Consider the following 24,012-nt stretch of genomic DNA (forward strand, 5'->3'; position numbering starts at 1 on the left):
AAAAAAAAAAACTAAAGATAGACAACAGTCTTCAGACCTGTTCTCTAGGAAGGCTGATGAAATGTACTCTGAAGCGAGGCTCCAAATGAAACCCTTTGGTTCCCCTTCATAAAGTCAAACAGGGTTCTTTATGTTTGCTAATTTCTGCTTTTACTAGCATACACTAATTATAAAAATAGTAAGTTTCATCCTAAAAAAAAAAAAAGGTCATGCTCAGAAAAAGCCTTAAGCACCTATGCACGAGGCTGATAGAATGATACACTACTATCAGTCCACTGTCCCAGAAGTAAAACTCCAGAGCTCGTTACATGAGGTTAAATGACAGGGAACAAGTGCAAAGCGTCAAAGAACCCCAGGAGTGAAGCAAGAGCAAAATCCATTTGTTCAACATTTCTTGAGGATTTAAAAGAACAAGTGCTTAGCTGGGTGGTGGTGGTGTATGTTTTAATTCCAGAGCTCAGAAGGCAGAGGCGGGTGGGTCTCTGTGGGTTTGAGGCCAGATTGGTCTACAAAGTGAGTTCCAGAACAGCCAGGGCTACACAGAGAAACTGTGTCCAAAAAAAAAAAAAAAAAAAAAACCAAACTAAACAAAATAAACAAAGAAACAACAACAAAAAAAACAAATACTTGTGCTCCTCTGCAAGTGGTTGTTGATGGTGTGAGCATCATACTCAAAAAGGGCTCTACCTCCAACCCTGAAAGGACCTGGGCCTGATTGCTAGGTTTGCACTGTCCTCTTGAAGAAATTTGAAATTCTGTTGTGATTAAACTGCTGATAATTTGGACTTTTTATTATTTATTTTATCTTTATTTTTGAGATTATAATATGATTAATCATTCCACCCTCCAATTTCCTTCCTTCTTTATGCCCCTCCATGCTTTCTTCCAAATTATTGGCCTTTTTTTTTAGTTGTTGTTATGTTGCTGTTGCTCGTGGTGGTGGTGGTGGTGGTGGTGGTGGTGCTGCTGCTGCTGCTGCTGCTGCTGCTGGTGGTGGCGGTGGTGTGTGTGGGAGTGAGTGTGTATATTCATACATACATAAGTATAGCCTGCTTAGTCTGTATCATGTTATCTTATGCAAATTTTCAGGGATGAACATTTGTTATTGAATAACCAATTGTTGTGCTTCCCTGGAAGACTAGTTCTCCTGCTAATGCTCCATTTCTGAGGTACAGATCCACCCCGGTAGCGGTTACAGGTGGCCCTCTTCTCTCCCTCTGCTCTAAGTTAACTATGGCATGGTCTGTGTGCAGCCTGGCCCCTCTGAAACTGAATGAGGACATAGACTGTAGGTAGGGCTACACTCAGCCCTGGGCTGGCAACGAGGGTCACTGAGACAGGCAGGAAACCACAAGGATGAAAGTGATAAGGGATTGACTAACTAATGAATGCATTAACAAATGAAGGATGAAAGCTAATTTGCCGGAACACCTACTGGGTAGAAGAGACGGGAAGAGGGGACGCAGGAAAGAGCTCCCTCTCCTCCCCACCCTCATAGGAGACGAGATTACTGACCCACCAGCGCTGTAGAAGAGGAAGATAAAGTGGAAGGTGGGGTGCCTGGGCTGGCCAGGGTCAGGGGCGGAGCCTGAGGCAGAGGGCAGGGCCGGGTTCTGGGCGGGGCCTGACCCAAATGCTGGGCTGGACGGCTGCTGACCACTGTGGCAGGGAGCTGCCGCAGGTGACAGGGTCAAGAAACTGGTGCGCTGGCTGCCACGCTGAACTTCGCGGGCTCCTGCACCCACGCCAGCAGCACTAACTGCCCCCCACGCCAGCAGCACTAACTGCCCAGCGTCATGCCCTCCTACACGGTCACTGTGGCCACCGGCAGCCAGTGGTTCGCGGGCACCGACGACTACATCTACCTCAGCCTCATTGGCTCTGCGGGCTGCAGCGAGAAGCACCTGCTGGACAAGGCCTTCTACAATGACTTTGAGCGAGGAGCGGTGAGGATGTGCGCTCGGGACCAAGAACTGGGCTGGGGAGGAGGGACGGGCGGGGGTGCTAGCGGCAAAGAGCCAGCGGCAGGGCAGGGGCGGGCAGCCGTCTGAGGACTATATAATCCGAGTGCCCAAGTCCCAACTGTGAGAGCATCTGGACCCTGACGCCAGAGTTAGTGCGTGTCAGGACAAGTGGGACTTTGATGAGGCACCCTCGGTTTCCTGGTGGTGGAGACCTCTTAAGAAACAATGCCCTGCCAGTGGGGGTCTGCATGGAGCTGGCTTCTACCTTGGGACAAGGCATAAAATTTCACAAATGGGAGCCCAGAATTTGTGAGAGGAGTTCTGAGGTCGCTGTGCCTCGGAGTCCTGTTCTACTGAAAAGCACAGAAAGCCCCACCCCCATTAGACAACGCTCCAGGGGTCCAGCATAAGTCAGGGATCCAGAACCCTGAGTTCCACTTGATCGCTGTTTAATCCCTACTGTGGACTTCAGTTTACCACGCTGAAAATGGGTTAGATCCAATCTTGGCCATGAGTCATGGAGAAGCCCAATTCCATTTGGTGGCTGGGAATGGATCTATGGGTTGTCCCCACCCCTAGGCATCCTACATTCCCTGACCCTGCCCTGGCGGAATTTCAAGGAAGAAAACTCAGGCAGAGCAGCCTTTGGTAAACCTGTCAACAAGCTGCGTGCAAGAAGACACTTCCTTCCTGAGTACCAATCTCTCTCTGGAGGGAAGAGAAAAAAAGGAAGAAAGATATCCTTTCTTTCCTAATACAGACACTGGAGTCTGGAAACTCAGGAGTCAAGGCAGCCAGAGGTTTTGCATCTGCAGCCCCACCCAGGCTCTGGGGGAGGTCATATATCTTGGACACTATAGGTATGTACATTCACGGTTTTCTCCGAGCACAGACAGGTCGGGTTTTCAGTGTCCCACTAAGTGCACATAAAATTTGACCAGTAAGTAGCTCTAACAAGCACACTGCAGGCACTCAGGGGATATCTTTTTTATTTTTCCTTCTACCACCCGCAGCTCCTCAAGTACACCAAGAGTTTAGATGTCACCAGGCCACGTTCTTATCATTTAGTTTACTGTTGAGTCAACTCACATGAAATTGCTTAGAACTGTTTGTGATAAACACAAGAGACAGTTTCACATGTTTCCACTGAGTACTTCTTGGCTAAAGTTCATGTCAGTGCTGTTCAGCCTAAACTAAGGAAGCCCCTTTTCAGGATTCCAACCTCTAAGTAGGCTTGATTCCTATCTTAGGGCCTGGTACATAGCCATGAACTGCAAGCTATTAACCAGGATTGGACTCCCTTCAAGCAAAGCAGGATATGGAACCTCAGAATGGGATCTCATGCTTGGTTTCTACAGTCGGGGAGCTGGCCCCGAACTGTGGCTGACACCCTATGTAACCTCCAGATTGCTTTTGTTTATTTCCACTATTTTGCGGGTTCTCGGAGTATCTAGGGGAAAAGAGAGAGGACAGGTTACTTCCTCTTCATAAGTGGATTGCAGGGGCCATCACAAATCTATTGAAGACAGGCTATCAGCATGCTCAGGGTGTGCAAAACAGGGCACATCGTGTGTCATTTCCCCCAGGAGGAGAAGAGCGGTGTGGCCATCATAGATGACTGGAAGTGTGATCACTGTGTTCTGTCCATTACTTATCTCTTTCTGCTCTGTTTCCCAACCTGAAAAGTCATTCTAGTGACATTGCAATCCAACACCTCAGCAGGAACCCCAGAGGCAAATTTCAGGAGAGATTTGCATGCATATTTCCATCCAAGAGAGGAAACCACTGTCCTAGAGCTGAATGCAAAAAGAGCCTTAGCAAAAGAAAGAAGAAAGAAAGAAAGAAAGAAAGAAAGAAAGAAAGAAAGAAAGAAAGAAAGAAAGAAAGTTTCTTTCTTTTGAGAAAGTTCCTGTTAATACAGAGTTGCTACATACTTTCTCTTGCATACCCAGAGCAACTTCCTCATTCTGTGGCCATGTATCTTTAAAGTCCAGATGTCTGTCCCTTTTGGGTAAAGGTAGAAAAGAAACTTTAAGGGAAGCATTTGCTGAGAAGATAAGGCTATCCCACTTAACTTAGAACAATGCCACAGTGTCACCATGCATAACATGGAAAATGGTCACCATAAAGGTCCGAGGATCACTGTCAGCACCCCTTCCTAGTGTGCACTTGAATAATGGACAGTACTCATTCATCTTAGTAAGTTGTACTGCTGCCCAGCCTCCATTGTTCCCAGAAGAGTTCCGCATAGGGATTCAGGTCAGGAACTGAGTCCTTTGCAGATGGGGTCTCCTGAATGTTGGACATTTCCTATTGTCTGTTGAGTAATGGTCTTGTCCCTTAAGCTGGTCCTCCATGGAACAGCTTTAACAACGCTTAGTGGACTGCTTTACCTGCTCAGCGGAACTTGGAAACACCTAAGGCTGATGGGCTGACAAGTGTGTGGTTCTTGAATATATTCCATACATGTAAATTCATCTTACAGATAATACGCTTCTTAAATATATGCAACAAATAGCCTTATATTTATGGAGAGTAAATTCTTAGTACCTCTTTGTGAGGAGAGCAAACATTTCTTTCTTCATTAACCTTCATGCACCAGTCATCCTTGCTGTCCATTTCCCCCACATTCTGCCCTTCATCCTCCTCTTCCTCCTTCCTTTACCCCTCCCCGCCCCCGCTCACTAACTCTCCTTTCTTTTTACTCTAATGTCTTTTAACTTCTCTGTCTTTCGGCCTCCCCGGCTGCCCTCTTCTGTGCCCTCTCAGCCCCCACAGTTCAGCCTCATTTCCCCACTTCTGTCTCCACGTTCTCTTATCTTCTGCCCCATCTCTCATTCTCTGCAACTTTTGGTCTTCACATCTCTTCCTTTTTGCCTCTCCTTCCCTGTCCCCTAGTCTCTCTTTTGCCCTCCAACCTCCCTCTTTCTCTATTCCACAACCTCTTCCTCCTCCCAGCTGTCTCTCGTTGGACCCCATCCAAGATAGACAGCCCAGCTGGGTCATGTCTTCACTTCAGGAGCGATCCATCTTCTGTCCCAGCCATCCTCAGAAGGGTTACACATAAATGAAGACGGGCAGTGCCAGAGGAATAATATGCAAAGCTGTCCTCTGGCAGAGATGGAATAATAAAGGAATGAACAATTGTTTATAGGATGTGATAGAAAGCACAAACAGAAGCTCATCAACTAACGTTTTGCTAAGATAGTCATGTACTGCGTAATGATGTTTATGTCAACAACAGGTCACATAGATGATGATGTCATTGTAAGATTATAACAGAGCTGAAATTTCCTGTTGCCTGGTATAGTCACTATGTTTAAGCAGATAAACACCTGTGATTATATTACAAATTATTGTACTGCATTCAGTATGATAAAATTCTGTAGATATATCACTTAGGAGCAATAGGCTATGCCATGTAGCTGGGATTATACTATAATGTATATCTATGTTTGTGTAAATATATACCATGACAGAATTGCCCCACAATGCATTTTCCAAAACATATCCTTGTCATTGATGTATGACTCTATTTGGAAACTGTAAAACCAAATATACAACAGAGTTTAAAAAAAAAAAACAGCAAGTGAAGTCAGCCTCCTGGCCCCTCCTGACGCAGCCAAAAGTTCATGTTTACTGTGTCTCTCTCCATCTTTTTGGCCAATGCAGTTCTGTCTGTCTATGGGAGCTATGTCCTAGCCTTCCTCCTCAGTGTGTTCCCTGAATTGGGAGCATTGTTCTGCCAGCTCCCCATATCTCTCTTCTTCACTCTCTGCAGCTCTGAAGTGGTCAGTCATTCACCCACACCATCCCCGCTTGGCATCTCCAGCCTCAGCTACCCCTGTAAAATGGAATTATCATCCACATCCTCACGCACAGCATCCCCTGAGCACCTGTGCTGAGCACAGCTCACAGTGCCATAAAGAACTCAGGGTTTCAACGACATAGACAGCAAACACAGTGAGAGCCCAGAACACTCAACCCTAAGAAAGGAGGAAGGATATCAGCACATTTGGTGGCTCCACTTACCCTCCTGGGGCTTTCTTTTATGGGGTAGCATATGCTACCTTGGATCTTGTGGGCGGGAGGCCTTTCTCTGCTTTTCGTGACCTTATGGTAGCAACACTCTGTAGTTCTAGACCCACAAATAACATAGTTTATCTCTAAGACTTCCTGGGCTCTAGCTGAGCCCTCAACCCCTGTTTATCTCCTATCACATCCAGACCTGAAGCCAGGCAGCAAAGTCTCTGGGCTGACCAGAGATAAGCCAGACTGCAGGCCTGACCTCCATCTCCTCGGGGAGATCTTATCAGAGAGCAGATTAAGCCTCTAAAAGACTGACCAGTGATCTCATCCCAGGGCAACTCTGAGCCCTTAGCCAAGTAGAGTTGAGGACATATGAGGTCCCATTGTCTTTGACTATACTATGGGCGTGCTGAAGGGTCAGCTTCCCCTCTCCCAGAAAAACTACTTAGTATCTTTCTCATGGGTCAGCACTGCAGCTGTCTAGGTGGCCTCCAGGTGCCTAGCTTTCCTCTCAGATCTTTCTTATTACTTTAGAATGGGTGCCCTCTCTTCATTCACCCCAACATTCCTGATGTCATCCCTTCTCACTCTAGGGCTATCCTCTCCAGCCTCTCCACACCACAGGAAAGCCACTTCCCCTGAAGCAGCTGTCCTGGGGCTGGGTCCAGGCTTTCTTGGTGGCCGCCCTTTAGTCATGACCACAGGGTGACTTCCCTCTCCTCTGCATGCACTACCAGTCTTTCCCACTGTCCCTCATCCTTACAGGAGTTCCCCCACTCCCCTGTTTTGAGCCCAGTTTCTTCCTCTCCACGGGCACATGGAGCTGTGGGTGAATTGCAGTGCAGAGTTTGGCTCCAGCTGCTCGCAGATACTACAGAGTGCCTTGCCTTATGAGCTCTACTGGAATCTGAGAACAGAGACCACATAGTTCCGACATATACGGGCAGTGAACTGTGCCCTTGGAAAAAGTAAGCTACTTAAGCATCTTGCCATTCTGATATCTCAATGATCTTGCAAGCTAGTTGCTATCTCTTCTTGAAAGAGGAAGAAATACATCTGGGGAGATGTTTGAACCATTAAGTGTTCACCTTGCAAGAGAAAGGACCTGAGTTTGATGCATAGACCCCATTTTTTTTTTAAAAAGCCAGACCTGAGGCCACATTGTAATCCTAGCTCTGTATATAAGAAGACAGTTGGATCTCTGGGGTTTGCTGGCTAGCGTACTTTGTCAATTCTAGGGCAGTAAGGAACACTGATTTGGGGTGGAGGAATGACACCCAAGGTTATCTACTGTCCTCCACAAAAAGGGGGAGAGGGAGAGGATGTCTAAGAAGAAGAAGAGTAGAACACGGAGACGGGGAAGAGGAGGGAAAGAATGGGGATGAATAGCCGGGCGGTGGTGGCGCACGCCTTTAATCCCAGCACTCGGGAGGCAGAGGCAGGCGGATCTCTGTGAGTTCGAGACCAGCCTGGTCTACAAGAGCTAGCTCCAGGACAGGCTCTAAAGCTGCAGAGAAACCCTGTCTCGAAAAACCAAAAAAAAAAAAAAAAGAATGGGGATGAAGAGGGAGAGGGGGAAAGAGAAGGAGAAGGAAGAAAAGGGGGAAGAAAAGGAAGAATGGGGTGGAAGATGAAGACAAGGAGGGAGCAGAGAAGGAGGAGGAAGAGGAGTAATATGAAAATGAAGAAGAGGGGAAGGAGAAGATTAAAGAGGGGAAAGAAGAGGAGGAGAGGACAAGGAGAAGGAAATAAAGCAACTTGATGGGGCCATGTGGCTAGTCAGTTTGCTCCTACAATGTGAACCCAAGCCCCAAACACCAGGTCACCTAGCCCACTGACATTGTTCCCTATCACTAGCCTCCCCAGCTCCTCAAATGGATTCGTAGTCTCCATCTTGGTCCATAGGAGGGTTATGAGCTCTGCGCACACACACAAGGGTAGGACTTAGCATGAGGATACACTTCGATTGTGTCCAGTCCCAAACCATTCTATCCTCATTTTGTTCCTCTAAATGTCCCCTCCCCGCAAGTCCCCAGGAAATGTGAGTCAACCCCTCAGTTCTGACCCACTGAAGATTTCAGTGTAGAGATTTCCCTTTCCTCCACTACTGTGGAAGCCACATCTCTTCCCTAGCCCCTTAGATGCCTCATGAAGCTTTCTGACTTCATCCCACCTTGTAATGTAGACAGTGCCCCTGTTTGAGGTTCTTCTGGTCCTGGGTCATTATTCTCTGTGTGGTCATGATAGTGACCCTTGGCTGTCTGTAGAGCAAACATGATGTTTCTTGGGGACATCCAGACAAGATGTGCCTCTGTCCCACAGGAGAGACACTCTGGTGCTAGGCAGGCTTCTCTGAAAGGGCCTGAGATGTGTCATCCCAGGAAAGAAGCCTGGCTCTCTCACACTCAGAAACTGTTCTTAGTGAGGGGACTTGAGCATTTGGACTTGGCCATGGCCACCATATAAAAACTGCCCAGTGTACCCAAAGCTGAGAGGTTTGTGAAAACACCTAACTTCTCACTCCTTGTAGGAAATCTTCCAGTATTTCTGGTACTGGGAGGAAGAGTGACGGAAACATGGGTCAATGGATTCTCATTCGCACATGTAGAACTCTGTGTTCTTCTGCCAAGGGAAAATCAGGATGTTTGCCTTGAAAGTCCAGGCTTCCAAACCTGGCAGTCATTGGAACACTTTCCCCTTGCCTGCCATTAATCTACAAAGATACAGCCACCCAGAGGCTATGGGTACTGATACCATGTCCACTCATGCCCTGGAGGCAGGAGGCAGATAAACCCTGGGCATCCAACAGCTCAGTCACTAAGGCCCAGGTAGAAGCACTGTCCACAGTCTGGGGTAACACCTTCTAGCAGCAGGGTGGTCTCCACTTACCACAAGTGCCATGGACGCATGGAAATGCTAATTGTTCCCAGCATCTGAGGCTGTGAACGTCATCTGTCCCAGGAAGACTTGAATCCATGAGATCTACTTTATTCACTTCAGGTGCCCTGAGATGAAGTGGCTGGAACAGGAAGGCATGAACTGGGATTCCAGATCTGTGTATTATTAATAGCTGACATGGGACTTGGGCCTGAGTGTCTTCTCTCTGAAATATGTCATAGTTCCCCCTAGCTTCAAGAGTGCTGTGGGAGCCGTAATTATTGTCTGCAGGCCCTTGTATGTTTTAAAGGATTGTTCCATGGAAGGGCCAGCCTGCATCCTCCAGAACATAGGGGCAATTAAAGAGGACCCTCACCAAGTCTGGCTTTGCAGGAATTGTCCGAGGCTTGATCACCTTTGCCTCCTACAGCTTGAGTTACACATAGGCAGAAGACATCCTCAGGGTCACTCGAGCCCGTCTGTGTAAAGTCAGTTTCTCGCAGGGGGTGAAGTACCTCAATGAAGAGATTCCTTAAGAATCTTGGCTAAACCAGACAGTGGTGGTGCACACCTTTAATCCCAGCCCTGGCTGACCTGGAGCTCAGTCTGTATACCAGGCTGGCCTAGAACTCACAGAGACCCACCTGCCTCTCTGCCTCCTGAGTGCTGGGAGAAAAGAAAATTTTTAATGTTTCTCAGATGAGTAAATGTTTGAGGTAACAGAAATGTTAATTTCCCTGGTTTGTCAATGTTTCTTCTAGACTTGTATTGAAGTGTCACGTTGTACGCTATAAACATGTGATTACTGTCAGCTATAAAAATTAACTGTGTACAAAGCAAAACCACTTCAGATTAGGCAAGTCTGAGAATTAAATTGGCATAAGCCAAAAATAATAGGAGAAAAGGACACAAATTTGCTTAATGCAGCAATATATATCATGTGTTACTTAAGATTAAATGAAGACTCACAAAAGCAGCGAGAGTCCATTGTTCATGCGCTAAAATGTATGAGAGGCACGTGATAAAGAAAGAGGGCTGGCTAATGTGCTGCCATATAAAAAGAAAAATATTGAAGATATTCTATATTTTATATATAGGTTTATGTATTGTTGGGGATGTTTATGCTGTGCTGTTTTGGACAAAATAAAAGAATTCTGTTTTGAGGCAAAAAAAAAAAAAAGAAAGAGGGCTGGGGTATGGAGGACCGGCAGAGTGGCTATGGACATTGAAGGTAGCTAAAGACGTCTAATGGTACAGATTTCTGCTTTCCTTCCGAGGAAGACCTTCATGAGAAGGCAAAGGCTAGCGTGATCTTAAACTGTTGTGTTTATATAGTTTAACTCTGATGATATTTGGTATGAGAGAGCAGCACATTTAGGGAGGAATGTTCTCAGTGGCTTCAGCATTCAGACCCAGGGGGCAGCCGTTGATTCTCCCATCGTCCCGCCCAGGTGGACTCATACGACATCACTGTGGATGAGGAACTGGGTGAGATCCAGCTAGTCAAAATTGAGAAGCGCAAATACTGGCTGCACGATGACTGGTACCTGAAGTACATCACACTGAAGACACCCCACGGGGACTACATCGAGTTCCCCTGCTACCGCTGGATCTCAGGCGAGGGCGAGATTGTCCTGAGGGATGGACGTGGTAAGATGTTCCAACCCCTGCGAGCCACTTCTAGGCTTCCTGAAAACTAGAAAGTCTCCCCTCCCAGAGAGCCATATTTCTGGGTGTGAGAATGCCTTCTTGGGTGGAGCACACCTCCGAATCCTGTCCCTTATAGGAGGTGTGATCTTCCAGGGCACTAAAAAGCTCTAGAGTGGAGTTAATAGCCCAAGGATACACACCAGCTGTGGCCTCCCTCTGCACACTGTCCTGGGAAAATGTGAAGCTGATGCCTTCTTCCTTTGCCACTAGGTAATGAGGGCCTCTTAACAGACACTGTGAGAGTAGTCCTGCAAATGGGGAGCTCTGCAGGTTACGGCATGGCCTCATAATCCAAATTCTCTTGCTGTCTGCTGTAAGATTGCAGGGTGGATGTTCAGAGCCACGGGACACCTCCTGAAGGCCTGGAGACAAGAGGTTTAGGATAAGACTGCCAATTGGAATGCCAGTTCCAAGGGCCAGAGGCAAGCTGGAGTTCACCATCGCCTGGTTTTTATCTGCTTTCTTTGAAACAAAGCCTCCGTCTTACTACATCGCTCAGACTGGCCTTGAACTTTCAGTTCTGCTATTTTAGCTTCCCAAGATCCCAGATATGCAGGGCCCAGTTTGGCACTCTGTACGAGGCCATTCTTTTTCAGGGGCCCCCAACTGGCTGATGCAGAGGGTCAGAAAGGAAGCAGATGTCAGAGGTCAGCAATGCCCGCCCCGACTGACACCCTTGCATACTGGCTGCTTATACACACAGGTCAAACTCAAGCCTTGGCAAACTTACACCTTCCAGCTATGGCCCTGGAGGTTTGCTTTCAGTCTCCAGCTGGAAGGATAAGACCGTGCCTGCCAACCGCACTGCATTGAGGGGGTTGGCTGCTGATTCCCAAGGCAGCAATGAACACTTCTCAGGGACACAGACCCCTGCCGTGGTTCGTTCTTCACAGCTGGGAGATGGTGACAAGATGAGGTTGAGAATTAAACCACCACCCCTTTTGATAAAAAACTGAGACAAAAAGAAAAAAAAAAGTTCTTTTCTGTCTGGTGTCCTTTGACCATCAGGGTCACATCCCTTTATCTTTGATGTGGAACTTCAACCAAATTCTGAGAATATTTCTGGGCTGGATACTTGGGTTTAGAAGGATTTCTACCACCCCTCCCCCAACAACAGCAAGAAACCCACACACAGACATTCGCTCACTCGCTCACCATTCAAATCATCTTGTGTCTAGAACAAGGAAAGGCTGCAGACAGGATACTTCTCTTAACGCAGTGTTTGGAAGGCGTTAGAATCTTCTGTCTGCCCCACCCAAGCTCTCAGTGAAGTCTTTCACCTGCAGATTCTGCAACTTTTCATAGCAATGTGCAAGATGGTGCAAGCAGATGAGAATGATTCAAGGAAGCCTGAGAGAGAGACTTTAGGAAGCGTTGTCTCCTCTGCAGGAGCCGCTTCTGTGTGTAGGGGCAGCGCCATGGCTAACCCCGATGAGCCGAGAGAGGGGAAGAACGTAGGAGCAAGGCAGAAGGGAAGTGTTCTAAAGACAGCCCCAGGGCTATGAGGGGCTATGACCTCGGAAGAGAAGTGGACATTCTGGGAGGCAAGGAAGAGCAGAGTGGGAAGGAAACACCCAGTCCACCCTCAACATACAACACGCTCTCCCAGGGCCTCCTGGAACTCTAGTCTGTTCTTAGAGCTGAGTCTCATGGGAAGCCCACTGAAGGAAGGCATTTTTGTCATTTTTAGAATCAAGATAAGATGGAGGGGCTCTTAAGGGACATAAATAATCTGGCTGGCAAGTTCCATTAGCCACTAACCATCGTTGCTTTAAATAGTTATTTAATTTGGCTAATGATCATATAGGTCTGGAACCTTGGAAAGGTTCTCCTGGATGGTTCGTCTGTGCCCCCTGTGTCATTAACTTGGGCTGGAGGAGTCATCTCAAAGATGGGTCTTCTCTCACACAACTCAGGGTTCCTTGGACTCCATCTCTACACAACACTCCACTCGTTTAGGAGTCTCAGGATGGCTGTATGTCTTACATGGTAGTTGACATCTAAGAGCAAGAATTCAAAGAGAGAGAGAACAGAAGCTGCCAGACTTTAGACCTATGCCTGGAACCAGTATTGTATAATTTTGTGGCCATAATTTGCCCACATGGCACAACAACCAATGCTTTGAACAATACAATAAGAGGAGGACCCACTCCATGAGTGACCCCATTTCCCACAATGGCCTACATCCGGTGGAATCATAAAACTACCCTTTACCTTGGTAATCATAGAAACAATAGGACTGTCACTGTGGTCCCAGGATCCATAGCACATGTGCGGGGAAATGGTCCATTGCAGGGTCCCTGCCAGCCCCTGGGGAGCTGATCTGGAGTTCCTCTATACTCAGTTTAGAAGCAGCTGAATTTGTCATCCCATAGCCTGGGAAGTTCCATCAATTGTTAGCTGGAGTCTCATAGATGGGGAAACTGAGCCATTCTCTTGGGTCAACTTGATGTGTTAAGTACATGGAAGTCTATTCATACCAAAGCAGGTAAAGAAATGGAGTTGCTGAGGTAGCCAAGGACGATTCTGGCAATCTAAGGCATTTGGCAAAGAATATCAAATGTTCACAGTAACGCCTAGCATAGCCAGTGACAACAGATATTGTCACCATTTTAACTCATCTCAACCTCAGGTACTGAGCCTGCTCCATTGTCTAGATCTTCCTCTTTGGGACTAGTTCATACTAAAGGTCAGACATACCAGAGCCCTCAAGAGCTCTCAGGGCTTTCTGAGAACTGGAGGGAAGGGGTCTTCAGTAAGAAAACAGAGAGCTGAGAGCAGGCATCTGAGAAACAATCACAACACCTTGAAACAATAATTTTGTGATTGCTAAACCTAATAAAATAAAAACAGGGCTTTCATCCTTAATGTTTTTATTTATTTTTCCCATTAATTTTATTTTTGCAGAAATATAAATGCTCAGTGCAATGAAATATTTCACATAGCTGGAGTGTATAGTATACTACTATATAACAGTATATATTATAATAACCTTTTCAGATTTTCCTACTTGGGACTCTATGTGTTTGCTGGATTTACCTTAGATTGGCATGCAGTTGATTACAATTCATCTGTATTAAGAGTCTTTAAGAACTTGCCAAAGCTCCTGAAATGAGAGATGACAGGCCAGGCCAAGTGACAAAATGCTGTGACTTCCCAGGTTTGCAGATAGGCAGGAAAACCTCAGACCTGGTATGGGGACAAACCATAATAATCATACTCTCCTTATTGAGCATTTAAGGCAGACTAACAATGTACAGAATGCTTTGCGGTGTTCTCACGCCAGCATCTCCAGAAGATCCTGAAAAGTAGCCATTTCATGTGTGTGGCATGAAATTACTCTGGGTCGCATGACTGTAAACCACAGAGCCCAACTCTGTGTCTGCTTGTATCTCTTCTACACCCAGAACCTAGGCAACCCCATTTATTTTAGAGCAGAGCCTGTCTGCTGTGTAGATAGCAAAAGGGACAGGACAGTGTCCTGCATGTTGGGACATGTGTCCTGCATTTCTCCGTGAAGCAACCAAATGGACTTAGGAGCGTAAGAGTCAAGAGTCCTGCTGCTTTCTCTGGCAGCACGGAAGTCACTGCCATGCCATCTCAGCATAAGTGTTATAGAACTACTCTGAAGTGCTTTAGAAATACCCACCAAAGCTTGATGTGATAATAAGCCTATAACCCCAGCGCTTGGAAATGCACAAGTAGAAGGGTCAGGAGTTTAACACCAGTCTTGGGTAAATAGGAAGTACCAGGCTAGCCTGAGTTACATGAGACCTTGTCTCAAACACACACACACACACACACACACACACGGACACGGACACGGACACGGACACGGACATAAGGTCTGGACTAGAGACCCCAGGATTCCTGCATAAGCAGAATGTTGAGGGCTGAGTGTAAGGCATCTGAGGAAAACCTGACCACTGGGCATTACGTGGACACCATTGCTCCTCCTCAAGCTGCTCTCATTCTTGTCCTTCCTTCACAGCAAAGCTGGCCCAAGATGACCAAATCCACGTTCTCAAGCAGCACAGGCGCAAAGAACTGCAAGCGCGGCAGAAACAGTACCGGTGAGTCATGGCGTGGGCCCCGCGGCTACGCGCAGTCCTGCCTATATCAGGGCCGTGACCACCGCAGATGGACCACCATCTCGCCTCCATCTGCAGGCAGAGAAAGTGAAGGGGGCCAAGGAAAAAGCTTGAGAACAGTCATATCCCTCTTGGGGGAAATGGGGGCCACAGAGTGTGAGTCACCTGGACACTTTCCCGTTATTGTATGGACCGCCTTAACTATTTACGTCTTCCTGGAATGCTTCGGTAATAAAAGTGATACATAGTCTACAGCAACACTGGAAATCATTGTGTAAGTGACCAAGAAAAAAAGAGGGTCCAAATTATTCAAATTAAACATTAAGGGAGGGAATTAATACTTTGTAACAATTAAAATGACTAAAAAGGACACTACGTAAAACACAAGATGAAATGGACAGATCCTAGAAAGGCAAAAACTGTCAACTGGACTTGAAGATTGGGGCAGGGGGCTGGCTCAGTGGGTAAAGGCAAAGGTCGTGCAAGCCTGACCCATGGAGCACGCATACAAGCTGGACCAGTGGCTACATCTGCTACAGAAAGATGGAGTGTGGAGACAAGAGAAGCATCGAGAAGCTCTCATACCAGCCAGAATATTAGCACAGCAGGAGAACATGAAAGCATAAATCTCAAAAGGGGAATGATGAGACCAGCTCCAAAAGTTGACCTCTGACCTCCACACACATGCTAGTGCATATGTATGCCTGCACACACACTCACACACACACACACACACACAAACACACACAAATAGATGATCTGAATAGGCCAACCCCATGTAATATAATTGAACTAATAATTTTCAGGTTTTCTATAAATAAAAACTCAGGCCCAAGTAGCTTCATGAGTAAGTTCTAGCAAACATTAAGGAATTACTATAAATCTTACAAAGATTATTTTCCCCAGAATAGGTGAAAGGCAATATTTCTCTCATTGTATAATACCAATATTTACAAAAACTAGGCAAAGACATCATTAAAAAGAGAGCAAGAAACAAATATCTCTCAAGAATACAACTGCAGAAATTTTCAGCAAAATATTAGTAAGTCAAATTCATGTGGGTATCAACAGATGAGACTTTTCCCTAGGTGTACAGTGCTTTTGAACATTTGAAATTTTATTAGTCTAATATCTGTCAATAAAGAAGAAAAGCACCTGTAATCACACACACACACACACACACACATATCCAAAAAGGAATTTGATAAAATTCAAAGGGCCAGTGGTGGTGCACACCTTTAATCTAGCACTGGGGAGGCAGAGGCAGGCAGATTTCTGGGAGTTGCCTGGTCTACCGAGCAAGTTCCAGGACAGCCAGGGCTACACAGAGAAACCCTATCCCCCCCCCCAAAAAAAAAAGAAAAACAAAACAAAAATCAATAACAAAATTCAACATCCTTTCATGATGAAACACTCAAAATATTAGAGTTAAGGGGAGCTTGTTCCACACGAGAAAGAACATCTGTAGAACTCCCACGACAAACTGCTTTCCCAAGGAGCTAGGACCGTGATGGGATGTCCACTTTTCTATTCAGTAGTTCACTGACGGCTCTATCTGGTCACTTAGAGAAGAAAAAGAAGAAGATTAGCACAATCACCATTCGTGGAAGGTACAATATTTTATATACCTAATAAATTCACCAATATGTAATTATCTATGAAAGAACTAATAAACTAGCAAGATTAGAAGATATAAACTAAATTAAAAATTCTACACATTATAACAAAGAAGAAAAAATCTACCTACAATAATGTCAAAATCAATAGAATATACACTAAGAAATTTCACAAACACAGTCTAAGGCTAATGCAATGAAACTCTAAAACGTTGTTGAAAAGATTTAATTCCAGAAGACCTGAGACAAAAGATCTCATGCTCATGGATCAGAGGACTTAGTTTTGTTAAAATGACAATACTTCCTCCCAAAAATGATACAGAAATTCAATGCAATCACTGTTAAAAATCCCAGCTAGTATTGTTTTAAACAAAACTGACAAGATGTTCCTAAAATCCAGATGGAAATGTAAGGTATCCAAAATCATCAGATCAATCTTGAAACTAATAAAACTAAGACAATCTATGTTTCTCAGCATCCAGATTTCTAACAATTGTAGTATTCAGGAAAATGTAGCTGTATCATGAGGATAGATATACAGATCAATGAAATAGAATTTGACGTCCAGAAACAAGCCCTTATATTTATGGTCAATTAATTTTTGATAGAATCAGTGAGTCACATCAATTGATAAAGGAATCGCCTTTTTAATAAATGGTGCTAAGATACATACATATGTAGCAAGAGAAAAATAGATGATTTTTCCACCATCAAAATTTAAAGCTTTTATGTTTCAAAGACCACCACAAAGGAAATGAAGTGAAAGATTCTGGTGAGAAAGCATTTGCCTTATGAGCATGGGGCGGTGAGTCTAACCCCCCAGAATCGACACCGAGGAAAGCTGTGGGGCTGGAGAGACTGCCTAGTGAATAAAATGCTTGCCACATAAGCATGAGGACCTAAGTTCGAGTCATCAGCAGCCATGTAAAAGCCAAGAGCTGCAATGCATGTTTATAACCCCAACATTGTTGGGGCAGAGAAGGTGGCTCACCCGAGCTCCCTGGTCAGCCAGTCTAGCTCAGTCAGTGAGTCCAGGCTCAGTGAAGAGATTTAGTCTCAAGAAATACAGTAAAAAGTGATCCAGGATACCCAACTCCCTACCACACATGTGCACCAGCACACACAAAAACATCCAGTCAGGCATGGTAGCATATATGTGTAATCCTGGTGCTGAAAGTGTAGAGGCAGGGAGATCCTGGGGCTCTCTACCCAGCCAGCCTAACCTACTTGGTGGGCTCCTGTCTAGTGAGACACCTTTCTCGAAAGCAGGTGGATGACTCCTGAAGAGCCTCTGACCTCCACATGAACGGGCACATGTGTGCATACAAACACACCTACACACAGAGAACCCACAGAATGAGAAAGAATATTGGTAAATCATTTATTTGACTAAAGACTTATATCCAAACTGTATAAAGAACTTTTTTTCCTCTCAAGACAGGGTTTCTCTTGTAGCTCTGGCTGTCCTGGAGCTAGCTCTGTAGATAATGTATGGCCTTGAACTCATAGAGATCCTCCTGCCACTGCCTCCCAAGTGTTGGGATTATAGGTGTGTGCCACCACCACTGGGCTACAAAGAACTCTTAAAACTCATTGAGAGATGACCAATTTCTTGAGTTATTTGTATATTTTGGAGATCAGACCTCTGTCTGATGTGGGGTTGGTGAAGATCTTTTCCCATTTTGTAGGCTGTTGTTTTGTCTTGTTGACCGTGTCCTTTGCTTTACAGAGTTTTTCAGTTTCAGGAGGTCCCATTTATTAATTGTTTCTCTCAGTGTCTGTGCTACTGGGGTTATATTTAGGAGGTGGTCTCCTGTGCCAATGCATTCAAGTGTACTTCCCACTTTCTCTTCTATAAGGTTCAGTGTGGCTGGCTTTATGTTGAGGTCTTTGATCTATTTGGACTTGAGTTTTGTGCATGGTGATAGATATGGGTCTATTTTCATTCTTCTACATGTTGATATCTAGTTATGCCAGCACCACTTGTTAAATATGCTTTCTTTTTTCCATTTGATATTTTTTGCTTCTTTGTCAAAAATCAGGTGTTCGAAGATGTGTGGATTAATATCTGGGTCTTCAATTCGGTTCCATTTGTCCTCCTGTTTATTCTTATGCCAATACTAGGCTGTTTTCAGTACTGTAGCTCTGTAGTAGAGTTTGAAGTCAGGGATTGTGATGCCTCTAGAAGTTCTTTTATTGTACAGGATTGTTTTGGCTATCCTGGGTTTTTTGCTTTTCCATATGAAGTTGAGTACCATTCTTTCGAGGTCTGTGAGGAATTTTGATGGGCATTGCATTGAATCTGTAGATTACTTTTGGTAAGATCGCCATTTTTACTATGTTAATTCTACCTACCCAAGAGCATGGGAGAGACAAATAATACAATTTAAAGATGGGAAAAAACAATTTAAAAATGGGCAAGAATTCAAAGTCCAAATAAATGGACATTTCTCCAATAAAAATATAGAAATGGGCAATAAACATATGAAAAGACAGGTGCTTGATGCATTAGTTGTCTGGAAAATGCATGTGTCTGGATGGTTAATGTCCACTGCCAATTGGCCTGATATGGAATTATACAGGAGGAAGAGGCACACATATAGATCAGTGCACCTGTGAGCTACAGAGAAAATTAAATAAGTGGGAAAGGCCTAACTTGAACGTGAGCCGCTCCATCCTATAACCCTAAAGTCCTAGATGGAATAAAGGGAGAAAAGGGAAAAGGCAAGGAGGGCCCTGGCATTCCCCTTCCTCCACTTCATGGCCACCATGATGTGAATGGCTCTGTTAGACCTCACTAGCCCCACCACGATGGACAAGATCCCTCAAACTGAACAGAACAGAACTTTCTCCATGAAGTTGTGTTTAAGTCACACTGATGAGAAAGACACTCAATATGTATGTCCACACAAAAACTATATGCATGATTGTTGTACTAATAGCCCCAGTAATCCAAAGATGTGTACAAGTTAATGTTCATTAATGGGTGGAAGGATAACATGTTATATATTTACATAATTTGATGTGGGTTCCAGGGATGCAACTCAGCTCATCAGGCTTGGTGGTAAGCACCTTCACCTGCTGAGCCATCTTGTCATTCCCACTGTGTGGTTTTTTAAAAGCCTTTGGAGATGGCTAAAGGAGGAATACGTTAGAGTTTGAACCTTTGGGCTAGAGAAGCCCTATAATGCTTCAAGCACAGCTTAATGGACCACCCTGGTGGGACTTCAGAAGACTGACGAGCCGAGAGAAATATGGAGAATGGAAATGATTCATGAGTTTTCAGAGAAGAACAGGTCTTTACTGGTGATTGAGCTGGAGTCCATTTCGTGATATTCTGGCATAGAACCTGGCTTCATTCTGCCCATGGCCTGAGAACTTGCATGAAGTGTAATTAAGTAATAATGGACTAATATATTTGACAGAGGAAATTTCTAGCAAGATAGCATCTAGCCTATACCACAGCTACTGCTGACTGCTCTTATCCAGGTCTCCAGTGGAAGAGATTTCCTTGTCTCGGAGGAGACTTTGAATTTCTGGATGATCTTGGAACCTTTGAGGACTTTTAGCGATGGACTCAACTTATTTTGCATTATATCATTGTCATGAACCTGTGGAGAACAAGGATGGAAGGTTATGGCTTACAAGTGGTATGCTTGGGTATCAAATTGACAAGGGGGCGCTTGTGATGGTTAATCTTGTCAAGTTGACAGGATCTAGAGTTACCTAGGAAATCAATCTCTGGGTGTGTCTGTGAGGGAGGTTTCAGATTGGGTTGACTGAGGTGCAAAGAACCCCCACCCCCTGTTTTTTCCCCACCAAGATGGACTGCACCTTCAAATTGGGAACTGCGATAAACCTTCCCTTCCAAAGTTGCTTTGTCAAAGATTTTGTCACAGCTAGGAAGAAGCAACTAATGCCTAAACAAATGCATTGCTGCTTTAGATCAAATGAATTATACAAGTGATGACATCCTGTGAGTGGCTTCTTTTACTGAACATGTTTTCTAGGCTCATGCGTGTTGTAGCAGCTATCAGTACTTCATTTGCTCTCTGTAGACAGAGAAACAGACTCCCAAGCGTTGTCCTCTGGCCTCCACACATGGCCTGGCAAGCATGTGCGCACGCACGCGCGCACACACACACACACACACACACACACACACACACACACACGTGCACACAGGGGGGGCATGAACATATATGGAAAAGAGCCAGGTGGTCAGCTTTGTCCCGGCGATACCTCCCTTCCAGTACCAATCTTACAAGTTATCTACTGCTCTCATGGCTGGACAAACACTTGACAAAGGCCACTGACAAAGAAAGTTTTGCTTTGGGATTTTTAGTCAGCTGTTCTGCATTTATGTACTGTCTGAGCAAAGACACGGAGGCAGAGCATAAGGAGCTGGTCACACTGAGCCCAGGCAGGAAGAGAAAGAGTTGAAGAAGGGTGCTCTACGTGCTTTCTCTTTTTTAGTTGTCCAGGACTCCAGCTCTGGAATGCACTTTCTACATTTAAGGTGGGTCTTCCCATACCAAATACCGACGCTCTATCAACTATCTCACGAGTGTGCCCTGAAGTTTACCTGAGTGAGTGTAAGTCCCGTCAAGTGCACCATCAGCGTTAGCCATCATAGCTAGCTTTTCCTTATTGAAAACTATCTGAGGTAAAATAACTTAAAATGGGAAATGCTTATTTTGGATCATAGTTCTGGAAGTTTCAGTCCACAGCTAGGAGGATCCATGGTGTTGTCCTGTGTGGAAGAAGTGCATTATGACAAAGTCAGTGTGGTAGAGAGCAAAGCTACCTACCTCAGAGCCGCTGGAGGCAACAAAGGGGTCCAGGGTCCAAAGTCCCCTCAAGGGTGTGCCACTTCCACCCACTGTGACCTTTTATAAAGGGTCCCCAATTCTCCAGGAACACCATCAGCAGGGGTTCAAGCCTCTAATTCACTAGCCTTCGGAGGACATTTATCAAAGCTATAGATCTTGCCTAGAAACAAAGAAGGGCCAGTGATAGCAGTCATAGCTAACGACGTAGGTTCCTTTCAGAAATCATAAAAAGAAGTTCTAAAACTTAATATGGTGATGGTTGTCTAGATCTGTGAATATGTTTTAAAAAAAGACTTGAATTGCTGACTTTCATTGGGTAAATTTTATGGTGTAAGAATTATATCCCTAAAATATATAAATTTTTAATTAATTAAAAATGTAGGATAGGGACTGGAAAGATGGCTCAGAGGTTAAGAGCATTGCCTGCTCTTCCAAAGGTCCTAAGTTCAATTCCCAGCAACCACATGGTGGCTCACAACCATCTGTAAAGGGGTCTGGTGCCCTCTTCTCGCCTGTAGGCATACACACAGACAGAATATTGTTTACATAATAAAATAAATAAAAAAATGTAGGATAGACTTCAATGTAAGAACAGAAAATACTCAACATATAGTGAGAAGAAGCAAATCTTCCTGGCTGGGCTCAGCAAAGCCTCTACGATTTGACACCAGGAGCACTCATAGCACAGGGACAATCGTCAAGCTGGGTTTTGTCAAAACTTGAATTTTCCATACTTCATAGAACTCCACCAAAGCAGTAAAAAGGTGGAATGAACCATTGTCTGCAAACTGCATCCAGTAAGGGGCTTGAATTCAAAATATATAAAGAACTCTGGCAAGAATAAAAACCAGACCCAAACCAAGTGCTGCCAAGTTGGGGGCTGGAATCAAACCCCAGCATACCGCCAGCAGGGTCAAACAGCCGCAGGTGTTCTGGGGGACAGGTCAGTGCTCCCTCAGAGTTGTAAATCGTATCACCATGTGGCCCAGCAGCACTTCTGATCAGATGTGTTTCCACGAATCACACTGCCAGAATTAGGGGTGTGGCTAATGGTAGCGCCCAGTCACCTGCTCTGCAAGGATGTTAGCAATTATACCTGCGCCATGTGCCAACCCCAAAGACCTGTGCACCAATATTCATAGCAACTTAGTGGGGGGGTTCTGTTTGTGTGATGAACACCATGACCAAGAGCAAGTCGAGAAGGAAAGGGTTTATTTCACCTCACGCCTGCAGGTAATCGTCCCTCAGTGAACTACTAACAGACCAACACGGATGATCACATGATGAAGGCATGATGCCGGAAGCATGTCCAGCTGGCCATGAGGTCTGTCTGGTGCTGCTTAGGGAAGCATGTGGCACTGGAGGATCAATTTCATCACTTTAGCCAAGGTGACTGACTGGACACGGTGGTGTGCCTATTGTCCTAGCTCACGTGGGCGGCTAAACAAGAGAATTGCTTTTAGTCCTAGAAGTTCAAGGCCGGCCTGTTTCAAAAAGAAAAGAAAATTGAGACTAGTATTGCTAGGAGTAGGGGTTGACGGCACTCTCACTGACCTGGGAAGTGGTTAGAGAGATGTTTAGGGGTTGAGGGAGACAGAGATGTGTGTTTACACACGCTATTTCACAATTGAAGAGTTTAAAACTCTTGTACCGTTAGTGCCTGGTGGGAGAAAGTAACCTGATTACAAAGTATGTGTAAGCCTTTCTGCTCAGCACCCTTTGATGTATTGTGGCACTTCTGTCCTTGATATAGTACGCGAAACCCACACATCTGCCTTCCCTCCCACGGGCTTGGCATTTCTACGCTTTTTCATCTTTCCTCTCTCCTTCAACCTCCTGTGACAAAGCCCTTCATAAAGTCCTACCAGACTTCTAGTTTGTGGGATGAATTAAGACAGAGCGTGAGATTAACTTACTTGGTTGTCAGCCGTGAACATCTTAGTGTGGTTTAGTTCAGACCCAGATTAGACTTCTTGTCCATTCACCCAAGAGATGGCCACTAGTCTGACCTTCAGAAAGCCATTCAGCTTCACCACAAGCTGGACCTTGCAAAGAGGATCAGAAGGACTTTATGAGTTTTGTCTCTTCCTCCGCTTCCATTGCCATTTTATTCCTCCTTTCTCTTGGCTGCTCGTTTCAGCCCCCACACCCTCCCCACCACCCTCCCCACCACCACCACCCCCATTTCCGGTCAGGAAATGCTGAACTTTGCACTGTCTGCACAATCCTGAGGTTCCCCTTTCTCAAGGATTTTTGATATTACAGTATGGAAGCTGAGCAAGAGCAGAGAACAGTTCCAGAAAGCTGCTGGCATTCCTCAGTAGCCCATCTGGAAAAGGGGACAGAAAGGGCCCAGGTCTGAGCTCCATGACCCCGGCCCTCGCTGACTGCACTGTCTGGGCATGTGACACAGTATGCTGTGTCAGGAAGCGGGGGCTCTCACATCCCTGAGACAGTGCTTCCGTGCCTTGAGGTCTCGTTCATCATGTTCTGCAGACCAACCATTGACACACATGGCTACCCTATCCCTTTAATTTCTGTAGAGTTAAACTCATCATACATTTTTGTTTTTGTGGTGCTAGAAATTGAACTCAGGATCTCTCAAATGCTAAGCAAGCAAGCACTCCACCACCCCCCAGCTCTGGCTGCATTATTCGTGGGTACCACTGTACCATGTTCATTTGGCCACCAGCTGATAGGTTCGTGGGTACCTCCTAGTGCTTTCAGACTGAGCCAAGTGACGTCTGACGCCTGCCCATGCTCTCGTGGGAGATCCTCTGGGAAGATACCTAGAAGTAGATCTGTAGAACTGTTAAGTATGTGCATCTTCGAGTGTTCTAGATCTTGGTGACTGTGCAAGTATTCTGCCACTTTCCACCCTCAGCTGCTGCTG

At 45.4% G+C, this 24,012-nt stretch overlaps 1 protein-coding gene across 1 annotated transcript in view; it reads left to right on the top strand.

Annotated features, from left to right (window-relative positions):
• Positions 1-1,655: 1,655 nt before the first annotated feature.
• Positions 1,656-24,012, top strand: part of Alox5 (arachidonate 5-lipoxygenase) — a 48,296-nt gene continuing 25,939 nt past the window's right edge. Inside the window, exons 1-3 of the mRNA XM_038319527.1 lie at positions 1,656-1,946; positions 10,322-10,520; positions 14,572-14,653. Of these exons, the coding sequence (XP_038175455.1) occupies positions 1,797-1,946; positions 10,322-10,520; positions 14,572-14,653 (431 nt within the window). The 5' untranslated portion in view covers positions 1,656-1,796. The remainder of the gene's footprint in view (positions 1,947-10,321; positions 10,521-14,571; positions 14,654-24,012) is intronic.

The sequence above is a fragment of the Arvicola amphibius genome, chromosome 2 (assembly GCF_903992535.2).
Source record: "Arvicola amphibius chromosome 2, mArvAmp1.2, whole genome shotgun sequence".
In the NCBI taxonomy this organism is placed as follows: domain Eukaryota; kingdom Metazoa; phylum Chordata; class Mammalia; order Rodentia; family Cricetidae; genus Arvicola; species Arvicola amphibius.